This window comes from Molossus molossus, unplaced genomic scaffold, assembly GCF_014108415.1.
Source record: "Molossus molossus isolate mMolMol1 unplaced genomic scaffold, mMolMol1.p scaffold_m16_p_20, whole genome shotgun sequence".
NCBI lineage: Eukaryota > Metazoa > Chordata > Mammalia > Chiroptera > Molossidae > Molossus > Molossus molossus.
The window spans coordinates 35308082-35328224 of NW_023425356.1; the positions used below are offsets into that span (position 1 = coordinate 35308082).

At 54.5% G+C, this 20143-nt stretch overlaps 1 protein-coding gene across 2 annotated transcripts in view; it reads right to left on the reverse strand.

Moving 5' to 3' along the window:
* The window catches only part of LAMB3 (laminin subunit beta 3), a 40253-nt gene that overhangs the window by 18763 nt on the left and 1347 nt on the right, over positions 1 to 20143 (reverse strand). Inside the window, exons 1-6 of one of the 2 annotated variants that reach the window (XM_036272653.1) lie at positions 15685 to 15726; positions 14315 to 14379; positions 13366 to 13520; positions 2772 to 2886; positions 2224 to 2297; positions 169 to 360 (exon numbers count right to left, since the gene is read on the reverse strand). In XM_036272653.1, the coding sequence (XP_036128546.1) occupies positions 169 to 360; positions 2224 to 2297; positions 2772 to 2886; positions 13366 to 13520; positions 14315 to 14342 (564 nt within the window). In that variant the 5' untranslated portion in view covers positions 14343 to 14379; positions 15685 to 15726. Of the gene's footprint in view, positions 1 to 168; positions 361 to 2223; positions 2298 to 2771; positions 2887 to 13365; positions 13521 to 14314; positions 14380 to 15684; positions 15727 to 20143 lie in introns of those variants that run through there. The other variant, XM_036272654.1, reaches the window with a different exon arrangement.

Sequence of the window (20143 nt, forward strand, 5' to 3'; positions counted from 1 at the left end):
TGTTTCTGAGGTGCCCTTCCCGGGGGGCGAAGAGGTCGGAGAGCTCAGGAAAGCTTGGGGAACACTGCTCTAGGGTGTTCTCATCTCCCCTCAAGGGTCTGGGTGCAGGCGAGAGAGACGCGGTGTCAGAGACCTCCGCGGCTGCCTTTCCAGGGCCCCCCTGCTCACCTTGCCCCCATCCAGGTGCGCGTTAGGCCTCTGGGGCAGAGAATGGCACCGAGCGTCCTGCCAGCTCTGGGGCTGGCCCTGGCGCACACGGGGGAAGGCAGTCGTGCAGTCGGCGGCCAGGTACTGGTACACGTGCCAGGTCTTACCGAAGTCTGAGGAGCGCTCGATCAGCATCCCAGCGGGCATGGGCCCCTGCGGAGACACAGACAAGGTGAGGCCGAGGGCCTGAAGGAAGGGGAGGCACCTTGGGGACACAGTCACGAAATCAGGCTCCTGGGATGTGCTGGTGGCCGCTGCCCCAGCATCCCTGGCCTCTACTCACTAGATGTCAGTATCATGGCCCCTCGTCATGACAACCAAGAATGAATCCAGAAGCTGCCCAACATCCCCGGGTCAAGAACCACCACTGTACACCACAGACCCCTCTGCCGGTCTCGTTGCCGTTGTACCACCAGCGTCCAGCACACAGTCGTTGCTTAGATCACGTTTGCGGAATGACGGGGCGGAATGTAGTCTGCTTCCCCCTCCCCGTTTATATCTGTAAACTCATCTCTCACCAGTGTGCAGCCTTCCACGCCCCCATCTCTCACCACCAACACACATTTCCCCTCCAGACCCTACGTCCACTCCCCTGCCCCCTCCCCAGTGACCTACCTTCTTGCCTCTTGTGTCCTGGTCTTTGCACTTGACTGTTCCCTTTGCCTGGAATGAACTTAGCCCCACCTCTGGCTACTACTGGTCTAGGAAGGGTTATCTTCCCCTGGGTGCATTCTCTGATACCTCCCCAAAACACATAACAAGCTAGATGATCCCCAGAACCTCTCCTTCGCGACATCACTTGGCATTCTCTCACGACTGGTTTTTGTCTTCCCTGCACGTACTGAGGCAACGCGAGGATCGTGACTTAGCTTTATTCATCTTTTACGCCTGACATTGGCTCCAAACCTAACATATAATAGTATCCTCTATGTCTGTAGCAAGAATGGGCATGAGTAGGTGAGTAATGATACATTGAAACTAACAGTAGCCATCCACATGAATGTTACCCTTCAAAGCTGTCACCTTAGAGACTGGGCATTTGCTCAGTGAGCCTGGCATTTCTCAAAACACGTTTGACCTTTTCTTGGGGTGAGGTTCTTAGAGAGAATGTCCTCAGTAACACAAGAAATCTAATTCTATTGTTTTTTATCCACAGCTCATTTTCACTCCTGAACATGGTATTGCCCTTCCTGATCATCTCATCTTTTTTTTTAGAGTGGGACGGAGAGAGAGGAAGAGAGAGAGAGAGAAACATCTAAGTGAGAGACACACACCGAGTGGTTGCCACCCACTCGACCCCAACTAGGGCCGAGGACAAACTGCAACCGAGGTACGTGACCGTAGTGGGAACCGAACCCGGGTCTCTCTGGACCGCAGGCCCACGCTCTAACCGCTGAGCCAAACCGGCCAGGGCCTGATCATCTAATCTTAACGCAAGCTTGATCCTTAAATATTGGACTGTTCCTGCAGAAATAGATAATCGCATCTTCTCTGAAACAAACAAATAATCTTTCACACATGAATGCAGACGCTCCCGCGAAGGGGCGTCTCGGAAGGCCAGTCGAAGCAGAGTCGAAAGCACTGAGAAGCGAGAGCATCAGCGAGCAGTGGCTGACCAGAGGCGGCCGAAAGCCCGCCTGCACGCGCATGCGCGGGGCCGCTCCCGGCTGCTGAACCCAGTCCCATCAGCAGACTTACTAAAACAAAGCGTACCAAGTACACGTGACACAACGTACACGTGACAGGCCCAGTAGGACTGAGTCAGTTAGATGTGCTGAGGATGGGGAGGCAGAGAGGACGTGGATATTAACCTCTGCATGGCAAAGACAGGGAGCCCGGAGTTGCACTGTTCTCGCCGGAGTGGGGCCTCTGCTGTCACCAGGATGCAGGCTCGGGGTGGGTGTCGTCCAGCCCAGTGAAGGGAGGCCCACCACGGAGAACTCTGTGCTCCCCATGAGCCAGCTCACATCTCCAGGGGTCCCCTCGCCCACCCCTTGCCATCTCCAGGAAGCACACCTTAAAATCCATCATGATGTCTCGAAGCAGGAATCTCCTGTCCAGGTCCAGCTGCAGAGAGACGGGGTTCACATCTGGAAGGACAAACAGGAGAAAGTTTAGACCAGAGAATGCCCACCTTCCCAGCCTGAAGAGGGTGCTGGGCCACACCAGCTCCAGGGAGTCACTCTCTACCCTTGATTCTCCGATTACCCTCTCGGGAGGGAAGGACCAGCATGTTTCTACTTAGACCCTCTATTCGAGATCCCATCTGCTTTGGGCCACACTTCCTGCCCACCATGACTTGATGCCCCTGATACCTTCAAGGGATTTCAACTTGTCTATTCAACACAGACCTGTTCCCAAACCTCAGTTCCTTCCACAAGCCCATTGTGGGTACGTGGGGTGAAATACCTATAACACCTGGAAGACCTCAAACCTGGAGACAGAAGGTCTGCTTGTCCATCATCACATCCCAAGCTCCAAACCCCAAGAGTCCCCAGGCACCCTCCAGCCACACCCCCGTGGGCCCTCCTCAAGCTTGGTCCCCTACAGGTGGCGGCCTTTACCGTTCTGTGACTGCCACCAGCGCACGGGGCCTGAAGACGAAACCACATTCTCCACTCGGTGACTGTTGTAATTGTGAGGCAATCGGGAGTCACACTTGCAGCATTTCATCTGCCACTGTGGGGACAGGGAGACAGCGGACTCAGGGATGGGGTCCAGAGAGAGTTCTCCCCTGGTATCCTGAGAGCCCAGAACACTCCCTCCGTGGAAATCCTCCCCACAGGGACCCAGCGATTTCATGAATACACTTGAAAGGATTAACCTCTTAAAACAAGGATATTGGTCATCTTTCCATTTGATTCCTTTGCGTCCATCCTAAGACATAGCTAAGAGAACAGTCAATAGATGTTAGGGTTGAGAAGGAGGTATGAGGGGGTGGAAAGTCGGGTACGTGACATTGCCTCGAAGACAAACTTATAGACGGTGCCAAGAAAACACACATTAATTTAGCATCTAGTATGTACTAAATGCGGCTACAGTTCTCTATCTCATCTCAGTAATCCTGTCAGCCTGGGGAGAACTGTGTTCGGAGGACAGAGGAGAGGAGGAACAAGAGAATTGGGTGGTTTCAGTACTAGCTCTGTTATCTCCCTTTCTGAGCTTAGTTTCCTCCTCTGTAGGTGGAGTGGAGGTTGGAAGTCATTAAGTCATTCGACAGACACTTACGTGTCAGCGTGGACTGTGTGTCAGGCCTGTTCTGGCCTCTGGAGGGATAATAGTGAACAAGACAAAGAGCCTGTCATCAGGGAGCCAACATTCTGCCAACGTTTTGATCGTCTCCAGGACTTTCCAACACTGATGTCCGGGACTCCAGGCTCCTTCCCAGGTGTGGCATTTCCTACCCACAGGAGAGACTCCTGGGGTCCCCAAGCAAACAGGGGGGCAGTCCCGAGCCAGGAACGCACGCAGCCCTGGGGCTGAGGAGAGGGCTCTTCCCCGTGAAGATCTGGGCCAGCGGGCAGCCAAGAAGGAAACAGCCGCACCGGGAGGGCCCCCAAACCACACCTTCCCTGGCCTGCCCGTGTGCAGAGACAAGAGACAGAACTGAACTCATGGGTGCTGCAGGAGGGCCGAGATCACCAAGAAAGAGAACATGGCCAGAGAGCGTGGTCCTTGTCCTTTCTGTTTGTGTGCATGTGTGTGCACACGCGTGTGCACACACCCCTCTCCCCCACAGAGAGAGCACAACCTGGTCCCAGCTGCCCCTTCAACACACATAAAATTGTTCTCTCTGAGTAACCACGGTCCCAAACCTTGTGCCCGGAGTCAGGAACACTTCAGAGGACTCTGAAGTTACCCACAAGTAGATGCAAGGCGTGGACCAGGACCACCCTGACCTGCTGCTCCTTCTGGGTAGAAACAACGGCACCTCCGCACTCCCCATGCCCCTGTTCTCTCTCAAGCCTCCTCCTCTGCGGCCTCCCGCTGCTGACCCCCCGGCCCCCAGCCTCGGGCTGGCTCGTGGGAGGGAGCTGGGCCGTGTCTATTGTAAAGCGAGCTAACGAGGTGAGGCCTGCTAAACTGACTAACCCGACAGCTCGGTCCACAGGGATCAAGTTAATGACCATGCCAAGCCGTGACTTAGCTATAAAAGTTCCTTGCCCAACACCGTCGCTCCTCTGCGCGGCTGACAGCTTGGCACAGGGAACGCACAGCGGGCCAAGTGTCCGGCCCTCCGAGCCTCTGCCTCCCACCCCTTTCTAGCTCTCACCTCCGATCTGCAAAGCAAGAGAATTATCACCGTCCCGAGGCTTGGAGCTGTCCTCATCATGTCCAAAAGGGCTTTTCTAAACAATAACTTGTGGACGTTTCATGTCCCAATAATGGCTGGCACGTGTGCCCTGCATAGAACAGCACCCACTGCCCCGGCCCCCTGGCCCTGTCCGTTCCTTGTCCCGCCACCTTTTCCTTCATAGGACACACCTCCGCTTGACCTACTGCGCATTTATCGTCTATGTATTTGCATCATATTTATTTACTGTCTTCCTCCCCTGCTAGAATGGATGGATACTCCACGGAGGCAGAACATACTTTCCTTTACCACCGTAGTCCCAGTGCTTAGGGAAGTACCTGGCACATAGTAGGTCCGCACTAAATACTTGCTGAGTAAACAGTACATGCTCCAGAGTGCCAACATTTTCGTTATGATTAGTACTAGACACTTCCTTCCTGCACTCAGGAGGCGTGGGGGAGGGGGAGGAGGTAATGAGACATCCATAGTAAGTGATGGAGCGCCTGCCACGTGCCAGGTACTGGATGGGGGTCTCAATACAATGACTGATTGAAGTCTCACAACAACCCTCTGGGGCAGGTAGTATGGTCCCATTTTACGCAGGAGAATGCTAAGGCTCAAAGAGGTTATGTGACTTTCCTACTGACTGACAGGCAGCGTCGGCACCAGAACCAGAGGGGGACCTTCCATTCCCTCTCTCTGTCATCTCTCATTTCCACCAGAAACCAGCTGGGTGCAGACATCACGGGAAGCGTGGTCCAGGGGACAATTTCTGTCTCACCCGAAGGCCTTCTCTGACCCTGAAGCTGACCGTGGGGGGGGCTCCGGCAGAGACAGCACCTTAGGACGAAAGCTGGCTTCTCAGGTTGACCCAGCTCAGTTAACACAGAGACTGCAGATTTGTCGGGGACTGAAATAAACACGAGCTCCTGAAATAATCCTTTCTGGGCAAGAGGAGCCTCTTGCTGGAATCTGACTGCCCTCCAGAACCCTAATTCGGTCCCTGGCAGAGAGTGTGCCCTTCTCCTCACTTTCCCAGCCTCCCAGGGGCAAACGTTCCTACTCTCACCCTCTGTCTGTGCTCAGCACACGTCCACAGACAGCCAAGGGCCAGCCGTCTTCCGGTGGCCTGTCCCCAGAGCTCTGTCCCCAGCCCTGCTGGGAGCGGATCCCAGCCTGTTCCCCGGCCACGAGAGCAGCAGAAACAAGGCTCCTCCTTTCCTTGGGCCATGGGCCACCGGAGCTAGAACAGCTCAGCCTGGACTTCGGAAATGCCCTTGATGTTCCCAAATGATGGGCTATTATGCAGCTATTAAAAATACGGCTTCGAGAAATAGGGGGGAAACACTTACTTATAATGTTTTATTTTTTTTAAGTTGGGCATCAACTTGTATGTACATCATGATCTCAAATGCATATATATATATTTTTTTTTTTTTTTTTTATCCTCACCCGAGGACATTTTTCCATTTTTTGTACAGATAGAGTGGGAGGGAGCGAGAGGAAGGGAGAGAGAGAGAAACATCGATGTGAAGGGACACATCGAGTGGCTGCCACCCGCACGACCAACCAGGGCCGGGGACAAACTGCAACCGAAGTACGTGCCCTTAGCGGGAACCGAACCCGGGTCTCTGCGGACCGTAGGCCGACGCTCTAACCGCTGAGCCAAACTGGCCAGGGCCAAATGCATATATTTTAAAGGAATAGAAACGTGCTTGGAAGGAAATACATCAATATTATAAAATTGCTGCTATTCAGCAGTTTTGAGCTACAAAAATGGCCACTGCGTGCAGTTTCACCGAACATCTCTGGGAAATGGGATCGTAGGTCCCTTTTCCCACATCTTGGTGACATTTTAATAATTTAACACTTTCATACTTTGGCTATACATTAACTTTTATACTCAGGAAGATAGCCATTATTGTAAAATAAAGCAGACTAAAATTGTCCCAGGTGCTCAGTACGGGCTCATCACCCTGCCCCCTCTCTCAGGCCTCACAGTCTGGGGTACCCACACCTTCTCCACCTTCCTTCCACGTGCGCAGGCCTGATGGAGGGGTCGGAGGCCTCGTACACTTACAACTATGTGCTGCTTATCATGGTAACATGGCTAAGGGAGGGATTTATCTCAGTCCTTAGAGACAGGCTATGCCAGCAGGCTTGGGACAGGTATTTTAAGTAGCTCAGCTCGTCAACCAGCGGGGGGAGGGTGACCTGAAATAGAACAGCTTGTGGCAGAAGCCCACATGGAACAAGCTGCTAAGTTCTTCTTTCCCCTGGGGCCTCAGTTTCCCTTCCTATTTTGTTCTTTTATGCCTCTCTGTAGTGTGTATATAAATGTGTGTGTGTGGGGGGGGGGGATTCTCAAGGTGAGGCTCCTTCCCTGGTGTGGACGTGCCTCTGTCCCTCCCGGTGATGGAGGCTCTCAGCTGCAGCTGCGCCCTCTCCGGGGTCACTTGGCCAGCATCCCCCTGGCTGCGCGACCTCAGAGACATAGCATTATTATCAATCCTGCCTGTCAGGCCTCCAGCCAATCTGGCTCCTGCTTGCTCTCCATCTGGAAAGGCTGAGCCTTTTCCCTTATCCAGGAGCCTTCTAGAGGCTCAGCGCAATCTGGCCAGGCGACAAACCCTCCCAGGGAGCTCAGGGAGGGCGAAGGAGAGAGCAGGAGCCTGCAGGAGGCGGAATCACCGTGGGAAGAGGTGGGAAAAGGAAAGCAACGCAAAGCCAAGCTCTGTGTCTTTGCAGAACACAGCTCTTCTGGGGAGAAACAGAAAAACAGGCTCTGGTTAGACATGGCCCAGCTCCTCCCACGAGCAAGCCAGAGGCCACCTGTGCCTATATAAGGAGCTACAGTCAGGGTCATGGCTGGCAGACAGGGCCAAAAGAAAGCGCGCGCACACACACCCACACACCCACACACACATACACACAAAAATCCAGCTCTCTGCAAAAAAACAACAACATTCCCTTTCAACTTCTTCATTGGTTAAATTCAGGGGTGGGATGAGATAACGAAGTTCCTTCTTGCTCTCACATTCTATCGAATTCTCCCCTACTCCATCCGCTTACAGCTCAGAAGTCAGACACTCCAAACAAGAATGCAAAGGAAGCAAGAGAAATACAAGCCATTGGCCAGACCCCACACTGGAGAAGCACTCTTTCTAGCAAAGTGAATAGGACAAGAAAGGGCCCCGAAAGTCTTTGGTCAGCAAGGCCTCCATTAGACCTCACTGGGATCCACAAGCCTCACCATTTCTAGGTTAAAGGATGTTGCCAAGAAAGGTCAAAAGTCAGGGTCTGCTGGGGTGCTGGGTGGGAGGAGCACCCCAGTGCTATGAGGTACATTTAATTCTACTCCCTCCTTATTTCTATCCAAACTAAGTCGCTTGCTGAAGCTCTTACTGAGATGATGATACCCCACATCCAGAAACTGCCCTGCACCAGGCTTTCTCCTGACCACCGTACAGGTGTTACCTCATGCCATCCTTCCAAACCTCCGAGGTAGGTATGTTACATCGCGTGGTGGGTACCCTCATTGTACAGGTTAGGAAAGCGTCTCAGAGAAGCTAAGAAATGGCCAAGTCCATAGAGCTAGAAGAGAGGACACAGGGATTTCTGCCCCAAGCTATCTGCCTCCAAACCTCCTCGTCCTGTTCTGACTCAAGGGACACAGTGGTCACTTGGCAGCCATAGAAAATTGCAGGGACTGAAATTGGTCATCAAGATGTTCTTCCTCTTCTGTCCTGGGAAGGGCAGCCTCAACCCCAGCCCAGACCTCTGCAGAAAGAGGTGCCCCCTAGACCTGGGTGCAGAGAGTTAGTGTGTGTGCCTGGATCTCTGCAGCCTCTACCAGTGACGGCGGTTCCTACAGTCCCTGAGGACAAGAAAACAAGATAGGGCTGCAAGAAATTGCCTAGAAACTTCTAGTGACCCGGACCTCTGGAGCAATGAGGTGAAAGGTCAGGCCAGCGAACCTGTGAGGCCACCAAAGTTCATGCCCAAGCCTTCCAGTCACACCTTTTCCCTCTCATCTCTCCTTTTAGCTCCAAGAGCCACACTCTCAGCTCACAATAGCCAGGACCCAAGGCTCACATCCCACCAACCCACGTTTTACTTCCCTCTGAGGGCACCTCTTTGCTCAGCGTCCCTTTCCGTTGTCTTCTGTTGCCTCCAAACTTACTTGTCCTGGGTCTTACTCTCTTGGGGCCCTTTGCAAAAGCCACAGTTAATTTTCTCATAAGCAAACCCTGGCTGAGATAGGAACGGCTGATAATAGGTTAATATGGTGCCTTTCCCAAGGGCGTTTGCATTTGAAACGAGGACCTCAACAACGCTCCATCCAAAAGAGTCACTCCTCAAAGGTAAGAACTTAGACTTTCAGATCTGCTGAGAGCTTCTGGGAAACAGGAGAGCAGATATTTCGGTCAGAGACAGTCTCCAAGTCCTCTGAGCGCGGAGGGGGAGGACCTCCCCCATGAACGTGCCCTCTGCCTGCACAGTAGCCATGCCAAAGGTCAGGAAGGCAGGCAACCTTTGAAGGAAGGCAGTGCGTGAACGCAGGGGCGGGTTGTTGGGGTGTGTGAACATAAGTGTGGGTGTGTGTGTTGCAGAGGAGAGGACGTCAGCTCGCTACTGCTCCTCAGCTTGTTTCCAAGAGATAAAAATGACAGCTGCTCAGTTTACACAGCTAATTAACCTGAGGAAGGCACTGTGTACGACTGTTATTAAGGCAGCTGGGTAATTAAGTTCTCCCCACCGAGGGAGGGAGTGGGGGATAAGTAAAGCATTTGGGGGAGCAGACACAACATTGGAGGAGACACTGTCAGGAGCAGAAATAGGCTGGAAAGCATCCAGGCGAAGCCCACTGGTACCTAGGGAGCATGCCTCAGCCCACAGATGACCAGAGGGCACGGCTCAGGTCTGCCAGTGCTCACCCTCGAGGTCACACACAGCCCAGCCAACTCCAAGAAGCTGGGGGAGGTAGTAGAGCTGCACAGGTGTAAAGGTTGACTCACCCAGCTCTTCACCTCACTAATGGGGAGATGGTGGTCTAGAGATATGCTGGAGCCTTTGTAAGGTCACACTGCATTCTAAGTGTCAGAGCCAGGACCAGAACCCGTCTTCAACCCCGGTCAGATGGCTTCGCTAAGCATGACTGCCTCCAGACTCTCTCATGCCCACTGCAAATCAGATTGGCAGCCGTCACCTGGGAGGCAGTGGGATGGCCCAAGGATGGGCTGATTTCAATGAGCACGTGAGTGTGCATCCTGACCAGAGAAGTGCTCAGGAGTACGAGTCACGGATGAGGTGGTCTCCGCGTGCAGACCCTGGTCCAGGAAGTGGGAGGGAAAGGGGAGGAAACATTTAGCGTCTTCCCAACACCACACCGGTGGTCACGTGGCTCATTCTTTTCTCTGGTCCTCACAGACTTATTGAAGTGACACTGTCATTACACCCCTTTCTCAAATGAGGAACTTAGGGTCAGGGGAAGTTCGGAAGAGAACCGAGCAGGGACATGTCACAGACATTTTCATTCATGCTTGAGCCTTACGGGACAATGGTGCACAGGAGGTTATCTAGAAGCTGGAGGAAAGAGAACACGGGGGTGGTACTGCAGCCTCAGGCCATGCAGGTAAAAGGCTGCCTGGCCCAAGCGCGGGCAGCTGTGGGTATCAGGTGGGCAGCCTCGGAGAGGGTGGGAAGAAGTGCCACAGGGCAGAGCTGGCCACGTTCTAGGTCCACTGGAAGGACTGCAATATGGACCCCAAGCCCGCCAAAGCTAGCCCTCGAGACCAGTAGGATTTAGCCACTGAGATAAAATTGGGCAGAGGAGGTAACACGTCAACAGGCTAAGCTGGCCCACAAAAGAGGAGACACACTCCGAGACTGGGAGCTGGAACAGACAAGCTTGGAACTGGAAGGGATCCCAATGGCTCCGCACTCCTGTTCCACGCCTGTGGCTGAGGGGTGGGAAGTGAGCATTGCAGGAATGTCCAAGGTCACAGATCCCCATGGCACTTGCAACTGTGCCAGGCCAGGGGCAGCAGCAGGTGCTGGGTGACCTTGTACTGAGCTCAGGGCTCGAAATGTCACCCCTGTATGGAAATAGAACAGAGGCGCTAATCAGAGGCTTTGACTTCAGGAAGGTGTATATATGGGAGTGGGGGCTGGTGGAGAGGACCGAGGGGAGGGGGGGAGGGGGAGGCACCAGCAATGCCGCTCTGTATCATGCCACCCTGCTTTCCAGCTGGGGCTGGCCAGTACACCCCCACTCTTACTGCTCAGAAAACTCAACACCCATGTGTTTCCATCAGAAGTTTAAGGTCCCAGTACACACTCTCCCAGTAGCTCGAGAGGATAACAAGAGCCACCTCATGGCGTATTGTGAAAAATCAACTGAGCCTGGCCAGTGTGCTCACTAGTTGAGCATCAATCTATGCACCAAGAGGTCACTCGTTTGATTCCTGGTCAGGGCACATGCCCAGGTTGTGGGCCCAGTCCCCAGTGCGGGGCATGCAACGGGCAGCCAATTGATGTTCTCTCTCATCGATGTTTCTGACTCTCTCCCTCTCCCTTCCTCTCTCTCTAAAAATTAACAAAGGGAAAAAAATCAATTGCAAAAGTTTATTAAAACTCTTAGTAGGATGCCTGGGATGAATAATATGTGCTTAATAAATTACAGCTGCCATAATGTTTAACAATAAAATAAACTTTAAAACACCGATATTGGAACGCAGCACAGTTAAATCTGGATTCCTAATTGTCATCACCCAGTCACCGCTTACACCCAGCGAGGGCTCAGGGCACCTCTGTGTGGAGGGAGTGTCTGTGCCTCTAGTGTTTGGGTTCCCTGCTGGCAACCATGACCTCTAGCAGGTTAGGCAAGTAAAGGAGAAGCAAAGTGAAATCAGACAAGACAGGGAGGTGGGTAGGGGGAGAGAAGCTGGTCCTCAGAAGTCAGCTCATTCCCAAAGAAAGTTGGAGCAAGGGGTGACCCTAAAGACCATCTCATCTAACACTCACTCACAGAAGAGAAAATTGGGACTGCGAGAGGGGTAATATCTGATCACGTCACAAACAAGTGGCAGGCCGGGGTGACACCCTGCACTCAAGATGCCCTATCCTCTACTCGCTCCAAGAGGGTTCATGGACTTGCTCCCCTATAGAAAAAGGAGAAAGAGTCAATGCTTCTCAACTTTCATAGCAGCAAAATAGCTGAGATGTATCCATCCCCAGGGTTGCAAGAGTCTAGACTTCTCTTTTGCAAGCACTCTGTTTTGCTCTCAAGGGGCAACTTAAATAAAAGCATGGAAGGCAGTTGGCTCCCTGGGGCAACCAAGAGACGCAGAGGGCAGGCCAGGGTAAAGCCCAAAGCCAGGCCTAGAGGGAGAGGGGCTACCCAGACAGGGGGCCTCTGATCTCTCCTTGCTTCTTCTCCCAGAAGGCGGGTCAGCTCAAGGAGGGGAGCCAGAGGTCCCTCTGAAAGTTGTAGACATGGCCCGGTGGCACAGGATTCTGAGAGTATGTGGGAAGGGACAGCCAAAGCCATTCTGTTGCCCAGAAAGCTCAACACTGCCAGGTCCGCAGTGCCTGTGGAATAATCTAACCCACACGGAGGGCTGGCCTGATGCTGGCCATCTTACCCAACACTGTCAAACGCCATTTTCCCATATCCAAGTGGGTGAGGTGCAGAAACCACAGCCACCTCTGCTCAGTACCTCCGAAGGACAGCCCAGTGCCATCTGGGATTCAAAGGTGCCGAGAGAACACTGAGCACTGGAAGGACAGTGAGGTCCAGAGGCACTATCAGATCACCATGGTCCCGAGGACAAAGACATTATAGAAAGAGGAAGCCACAGATACGCCAAGTCTCCTTGGAGGCAATCAACCTCTCTCATTCCCTTGCTCTTCTGTCTCTTTTTTCTTTTACCCCAAAGGTGGCAGAGACTCAAGGCAAACCACACCCTCGCTCTTTCCTTCATCCAAACCTGTATTTTGAGGGCAGAAAACTGGTCCAATGAGATAACAGCTGGGAAACAAGAAAACACTGAATGGTTTCAACCTTGGTGAACACGAGGAGCAGAGGAAGAGCCCAGCCTTGTTGAAGTTCCTACAGAAAAGCTCCAGAGGCGATATAGAAAAAAATCTAGAAGAAAAATCACATCTGCTCTTTGAACAGATCAGTGGATGTACTCAGTGTTGGAGTTCCTGGATTCGCTCAGTGGAGACCCTGCACCTTCTTGCTAACCTCAAGTCCTCAAGTCGCTTCCTCATTTACTTCACTGATCTATGTCCTTTAACAACAGTTTGAATGCTTCCCACTTTGCCTGGGGTGATAAAACCAAGGAGGCTGAGAGGTAAGAGGGTTGAATCTTCACGCATGATCATTGCAAAGCATAAAAGGTCAACTCCCGCCTACAATCATGCATTCTCCTGCTGGCTCTGTCCACAGCCAAGTGCTGGCCAAAGAGATGATGGTAACAGAATGGTCATGGCGCCCCTCAGTTCACCCCCTGGCAAGACACAGGTGGAGCACACACCTCAGCACCTCTGCTCCACAGGCCTTGACTCTGTCCACCAAAGATGGCACATCAGACTCTACATATAAAGGGTCAATATTCACGTGGCTGCCTACCACCAAGACTTAAGTGTGTCCTGCTCATGCTCAAGGGCTGGGGAAAGACTCCAGTTTTATGGAGAAGAGAGACAAAAGCTACTCAGCTACTTCTGAGTACATTTTCTCTTGCTCAGCCTTATACTTTTCTTGCATTTCCCACATCACCAGGGGCTGGGCCTATACCAGTGCAGGCTCACCCACCTTGCCTTCCTCCAGCCCTGGAGGCCGCGGAGCTAGGGCCTACCTGGCCATACTGGGTGCAGTAGGTCTCAGGCCTGGTCAGTCCACAGGTGGATGAAGCGCGGAGATACCGGGTCCTCCCAATGAGCAGGTCCCCAGCAGGTGGATAGCAGGCTCCCCGGGAGCAGGCTTGCTGGGCATACAGGAAGCTGGGCAAGACTGAAATCACAAGTGTGCTGGGACTCAGCCTGGAGAGAAGAGGGTCTAGACGGCCACCCCAGCACCCCTCGGGGAAGCAGACGTCGACAAGACTAGACCCTCTCCTTCCCTCCTGCTCACACTCGCCGGGGAAGGTAATTACTGCAATCCTGAGGCTATTACGTAAAAACGCTGATTTCATGTTCTGTAATCCCCAACTTGAAAAAGAAAAAAGGAGGAAAAACACTGGCAACCCACATCCATGGAAGACTCCGAAATGTGGCTTCTATAGGCGGATTTCCAAGTCAAGCTTCAGGCATGCCCTTGGCCACCAGGACACAGTCCACAGCTCTCCTCCTGGGCAGCGTGGTCTCTGTCAACAGCCCAGAGGAGGGCTGGCTGCGGGCCACTTGTGGCACATTGGGAGACACCTGCATTCTCTCTGCTCCGTTATTTGCAAAGTTGGCCCTCGTTTTGTGAGTGCCCCGCTACAACTCACTGGAAAATCAAGGTCTCAGGCTATGATGGCTGGGACCAAGCTATAAACTGTGCAGGGCACTTGGCGAACCACAAAGTGCCCTCAGGTAGGACTAGGAGGACACTGGGGAGCTCCTCAAGACAGGCAGAAAATCGTCTTCCCCGAAGGCCTAAAGGAGCAGAGAAACCTCAAGGGTGTCCCCGGTAGACAAGCTTTCCAAACCCTAGGACTAAAGGGTGACAGGCAAGGCTCACGTTTTGGTTAATTGTCTTCCTACCCATAGCTGTCACCTCCCTGCTGTATGGCAGGTCCTGGATGGATGGGAAGGGATACTTACCAAAACACAGCAGAAGGACAGGCCTCATCTTCAGTCAATGGGGCGATCCCCAGAGAGGACCTCACCTGGGCCAAAGCAAAGCAGTCTGGGTAAAACAGTATAAACTGCTAGGGCATCCTTTTCTGTTTCTGGACTCTCGATTTGTCAGGAGTCTTCACCTGGGGTCTTGACCTTGGACAATTCTGAGCAGCAGGTGCATTTGGAGCTAAAAGCCTGGAAAACGCCAGAGCCCTGGACGACTGTCCCAGGTGGCGTGTGACTCACAGGGTGTCCTGGGAAAATGTATTCCCTCCCAGACTTCAGCTTCCTCCTCTGCAGCGGCAGGGAGGAGGATGCTCCAGCCCTGCCCGAAGTCACAGGATGACACGGGAGCAGGAAACGCGGAGCCGAGTGAGAGGAGCCGCAGAGCGGCCGGAGGCCTGGCCACTGCCCGAGAACCAGGAGGGGCCTTTCTCAGGGCCCGGCCTGGCCCACGGGTAAGTGGGCTGAACGTCGGGAGGCGAGCCCTCTCCTTCCATCCGCACAGCCTCCGATACTACCGAGGGGCACCTCGAGGGTAAGGCTGTGGTGGCCACCCCTCTGACCTAAGCAGGTAGCTGGGATGTGATGGAGGCCTAGTCATCTTTAACAAGTGAGTGAGGATTTTATCTGAACTGGAAGCAACTCAAAGGTCTCTGATGATGGGCTGGGGCTGTGCGGGAGGGGTGGGGCTGGGAGGCCACGGAGCAGGGATTCTGCAGGAGACTAGGGAAGGATGCTGGAAGGGTCCGAGAGGCAGGCATGCCTGCCCTGCTCGTGCATGCCCAGCACTGCCTGGGACGGAAGCTTGCTCTGCTCCTGCAATAGCCACAGCTCCTCTGGCTGGGGTCGGGGGTGGGGGTTGGCAAGGCAGGGCCAAGACGGAACTGGGGCTCTCCTGGCATCTTTAAATTATGCATGCTCATGCTTTGAAACTGTTCCTTCCAATCAGTTCCCAGAAGTGTCAGGGACCCAGAGGAGACAGGTGGCCTGAGGTCACACAGCTAAGCACGGCCCAAGAGGAAGGCCCATGTCTGGTTTGCCTCCAGGGCCACGTCTGCCCACTCACTCCCAGACAGGCATTCTGAGCACCTCGGAAGAGCTCGCCCGAGAGCCCACCCTTCCCGCTGCTCTTTGTGCTCAGTCCCGAGCTCAGCTTGCTCTCCCCAGACCTTATCAGATGTGAAAAGGCAATTCTAACAGGGGCAGGCATTCCATCCAGCCTTTGCAGGTGGCTCATTCAGGTGAGCTCACAGGAAGAGGAAAAATCAGCCCTGCAGCCAGGCCCCAGACGCCCAGAGCTCAGCCCTGCTCCCCGCCCCCCACCGCGCAGGCTACGGCAGGTAACATACCTGGGTCCCTGCTGCCTCTGCTTTCTCCAGACTACCTCTGAGAGCACCCTTGAAGGTGGGGGTCTCTGCTCCTGGCTCCCAGCTTTTAAACAAGGGCCTCACCTCTGGAGACTCCCGCTGGGCGTAGCCCACTGCAGGGCGGGTCTCAGGAATCTGGCAGCTGGCACGCCCATCCGCCTCACGGCTCCCTCACCGCCCCAGGACAGGACTGGGCAAGTGGGTCGGCCCAGAGGCTCACCGCAAGCCTGGCAGTGCCCGCCTGCCTGTGGGTGCCTTGGGGTGGAGGGAAGCACCAGGTAAATACTGGGAGTCATTCCAGACCAGGATTCGGAGGCTGGGAAGGGCGCTGGTGTTTGTGTCAGGCATTCTCCTGGGCATTTCTCAAGGCTCATAGGGGTCAGCTTCCTCTGTGTCCTAGACCACCCTGGACAGACGAGCAAGCGGAGGACACAAAGATCAGGGCTTGTAGCTGCGGTGACAGCCCCAGACCTGGCACCAGGTTGGAAGGTGAGAAAACGCAAACATCCAGGACCCTGGAAAGCACCAGGTCCTCCACTTCCCCAAGGAAAACAAAGACCGTGGAAAATCCCCGCCTCCTGGGGAATTCAGAGGAGCCTTAAAAGGCCACAGCGCATCAGGAAGGGGTCAAGGCCCAGCGCACCCAAGGAAAGCTTAAGAGGAATAATAAGCAGGAATAAACTCTAAATGCTTCCCCTCCGGCTCCCTCCCTGGGTTGGCAGGGAGCCCTGGGACAGGTAACTAACTGTGAGTCACTGTCCCCAGCTTAGGAGGAGGGCTGGCCTCCTAGCCTCTCCCTCCCTGGGAAGGAATGCCAGCCTGAAGGGCCAGAAAACAGACCTGACCACAAACGGTGGAAGGCAGGGCTGAAGCATCACCGATCCACTAGCCCTAGCCCCCCACCAGGCCTGGGAACATAGCTTCCTTTGTGGGACCCTGGGCAGGCTCCTGGCTCAGGGCCAGGGGGCTGAGCCACTGTAAATGGCAGTAACAGGCCAGACAGAGAGGACACCCTTCCCCCAGGTTAGGGTCAGAGAGTTTGGAGGGATCTGGAAGGTCACCCAGTGCCTGTCTTGGCCCTGGAGGCCTGCACTGGCATTGTGCGGGGCCAGGATGGCCTCAAGCTTGCTATTTAAAGGAGACACTTCATCTGCCATCCTGGCCAGTCAGGAAGTTCTCTCTACAATAGGAGGGCTAAGTCCAAGAATCCGTTTGAGAACCCTTTAGGAGAAAATGTAGCATTTCATGGAGTAAGCTGGGCATTTCTAACCCTCAGTTTCTCAGCCCGAGAAATTTAGGTGGGCAGAAGAAACGCTATACTTAGCAAATGAGCCACAAGTTGCTTAGATGCATGATGGAACTTCCAATAAACATTAGTGCCTTGACCCCTGGGAGCACCCCAGGGAAACCTAGCTTAGCTCAGCAAGCCCAAGTCACACACGCCAAGCAGCCTCCCTTCGTGGGCCCGGCCTCTGCGGCCAGAACACAGGGACCCTCATCGAGTTCCCCAGAGAAAGGTCATTGCTCACACCCCCTGGTTTTGAGGCCACCTGCCAGGTCTCTTTCTCTCCACTTCTCCAATTCTCTAAACCCTGGGCTTCCAGGAAGCTGTCGCCCTCCTGGAACTGCCTGTCGCCTGCCCGCCATCCGGAAGGAGGATGGGACAAACCACTCCTAGACGTTAACGCAGCAGAGGAGCCGGTGATGCAATCCCGGATCCCCAGCCCAGGTGGGCCGGCAGGTGGTGGGCCTCACCTTGAAGTCCCCCTCCTCCTCCCCCATGAGGAGGCAGGAGCCAGGTAAATAAGCCTTCGGTGCCTCAGACATCACAGGCTGGGGCAAGTCCCGGGAGTGGTTTGGCTTCGAGGGAGGAAAACGGCAATTGCTCTGTGTGGGCCCCCCACGCGCCGCCAAGGCCGGGACGTTATTTCTACGGAGCTCAAGGGTCGCCCAGTCAGCCTCACTCTCAGGGACCCTGAGAAGTCCCCAATGGAGATCTAGTGTCCCCGGGACTGCAGGGCCCCCGGCACAGGCTTCCAACTTCAGAACTCATTTGTTCAGACAAAAGAAGCCTAAAATAGAGCCAGAGGCGGGGTAAGGACCCAGCCAGGGCTATGGGGAAGCAGGGGCACGGCTCCAACACTGCAGCCTCCCTCTGCCCACCCTTCCTCTCTCCCCGCCTCCACTGTCCTGCTCCAGAGCCCTCGGCCCTAGGTGTCCGCCCCGAGCCTTGGCGCATTTGAACTTACCCCTCGGGAAAGTGGCCAGCCAAGGCCCCCTTGACTCCTGACCTCTCACATCAACCTGTCAGGCAATTCTGCTGGCTCCCCTTCCAAAGGCACCCAAGACCACTTCTACCCTCCTGGCCTGAGTCTCTCCCCCAGACTCTGCAGTAGCCTCCCAGCTGGTCTGCAGACCAGCCCAACACACCAGGTTGTGGCCTTCCCTGCTCAGAACCCTGTGCCAGCTCCGCATTGCAGTCAGGTACAAGCCAGAGCCCTTAAAGAGGCTCCGCAGGATGCGACCCCCTCCATTACGTCTCCACACAACCGATGCTTACTCCTCCTCCTCCTCCCTTTCCAGCCACGGGCTCCTCGCTGTGCTTCCGAATTACCAGGCTGCTCCTGCCTGAGGGTGCTGCCCAGTGCTCTCCCCCGGGACCACTCTTCCTTCCTGTCTGCAAGGCGAACTCTCACCTCCTTTTAGTCTCTGTTCAAAGCCCACATCCTCAACGAGGCCCACTCTGACCACCCTCTTTAAAGTGACAACCAAGTCAGGTGGGTACAAGACTTTTCGGGGGTGGAGGTCACTTTGTAAGTCACATACTGTCGAACTACTACGCTATACACCCAAAACTAATATAATATTAAATGTCAACTGTAATTGAAAAATAAAAAACAATAATAAAATGACAGCCCAGCTCCCTGCCCCATCCATGTCCCCCACCCGAGCACCCCAACCCCACCTATCTTACATTTTGGCAGGTTGGGATTTGGGGTTCTGTTTGTGTGTGTGTGTTTTTCAACACGTACCTCCTTCGAACTAACTACGTAACTTACCTGATTATCATGCTCACTCTCTCTCCCTGCAGCAGAACGTGACATCCAAGAAGGCAGAGATTTCCGTCCCTTTCGTTCACTCCTATTTTCCAGCTGCCTAGACATCATGCCTGGCCCACACGAGGTGCCCAGCACGTGCGGAATGGTAGACGCACACTGACGTGTAAATTAGCACTCGAGGTTAACGAGGCTCCGTGCTCTGGTAGGTGTAGTTACACTCAGAGGGCACAGTCTGGGCTCCTGGTCACAGACTGGAAGGTCACAGCAGTGGCCCATACATCCGTCAGCTGCGGGGAGCAGGGCTCCTCTTTGGAGGGGCTTCCTTCAGAGTACAGAGCTGTCACCCTGTGGATAGAGCAGGCTCCTCTGCCTGATCCTCGGTCACCCCTGGCAGTGTCTCTCACAGGGCGTGGAGAGGCAGCAGAAGCTACTGTCTCCATTACCACCTGTCACACTTAAACTGCCCAAATGCCCGCGAGGTCAGTCAAGACCTGTCCACGAGACGGCAAAGGATAAGGCGTGAGGAAAGGGGGCGAAAGGAGAAAGGAGGTGCAGAAGAAGAGAAGGGCCGGCCCAGGCCGTGAGCGCCGACACTCGGGTTGGAGGGAGGGATGCTGGGTGACTAAGGCGCAGGCATCACCTGGATACAGTGAGTCACAGCTGAGTCCCTGTCTGTGGCACAGGGTGGGCTCCAGGAGTGGCCCTGGGTTTGCCACGTGACTAAGCTGGCGTGGCCTCCAGTCCAGAACAGCTGTTCAAGTGCCCAGACAATCAGTCACTGTCCTGTGTGCCTCCCGAGAAGCAGAGCGAGCGGGTCTGTTATGTTCCTGAGCAAACAGGAACTAGCCTCAGGGAGAGGCCAGGGGTCACAGAGGAGGAGCCTGGGCTGCCTGTTGTGGGGTGACTTTCTTCCAGCCCCCTCTCTTCCCCCACTTTCACCCTCCCCCCCGACCCGAATGTCTGCCCAGTGGACAGCTGTGCTCACTGGCCTGGGCCTGAGGCAGCCCAAACTGACCGCAGCCAACATTCCGCCGAGTGCGTGTGTCAGTACTGTGCTGAGCCCGTGTACAGATAACTCATTTAACACCCCCACATCTCTGTGGCGCTAGACACGTAACCATCCTCCCTGCGCAGATGGAGAAAATGAGGCACGTTTTCAGTAACTGGCCCCAGCTAGTAAGGGGTCCCTTGAGCCCAGACCAGTTTGCTCTGGCACTCATGTTCCTAACTGTAGTCTAAAGACAAAAGTGGCCGAAACTCCCTGACACCCTGGGGAATCCTTGACCAGAGTCCACCAGACTGCAGACTCCGTGTTTCCCGAACCCAGTCAAGACTGGGTATATAGCCCTGGCCGGTTTGGCTCAGCGGTTGGAGAGTCGGCC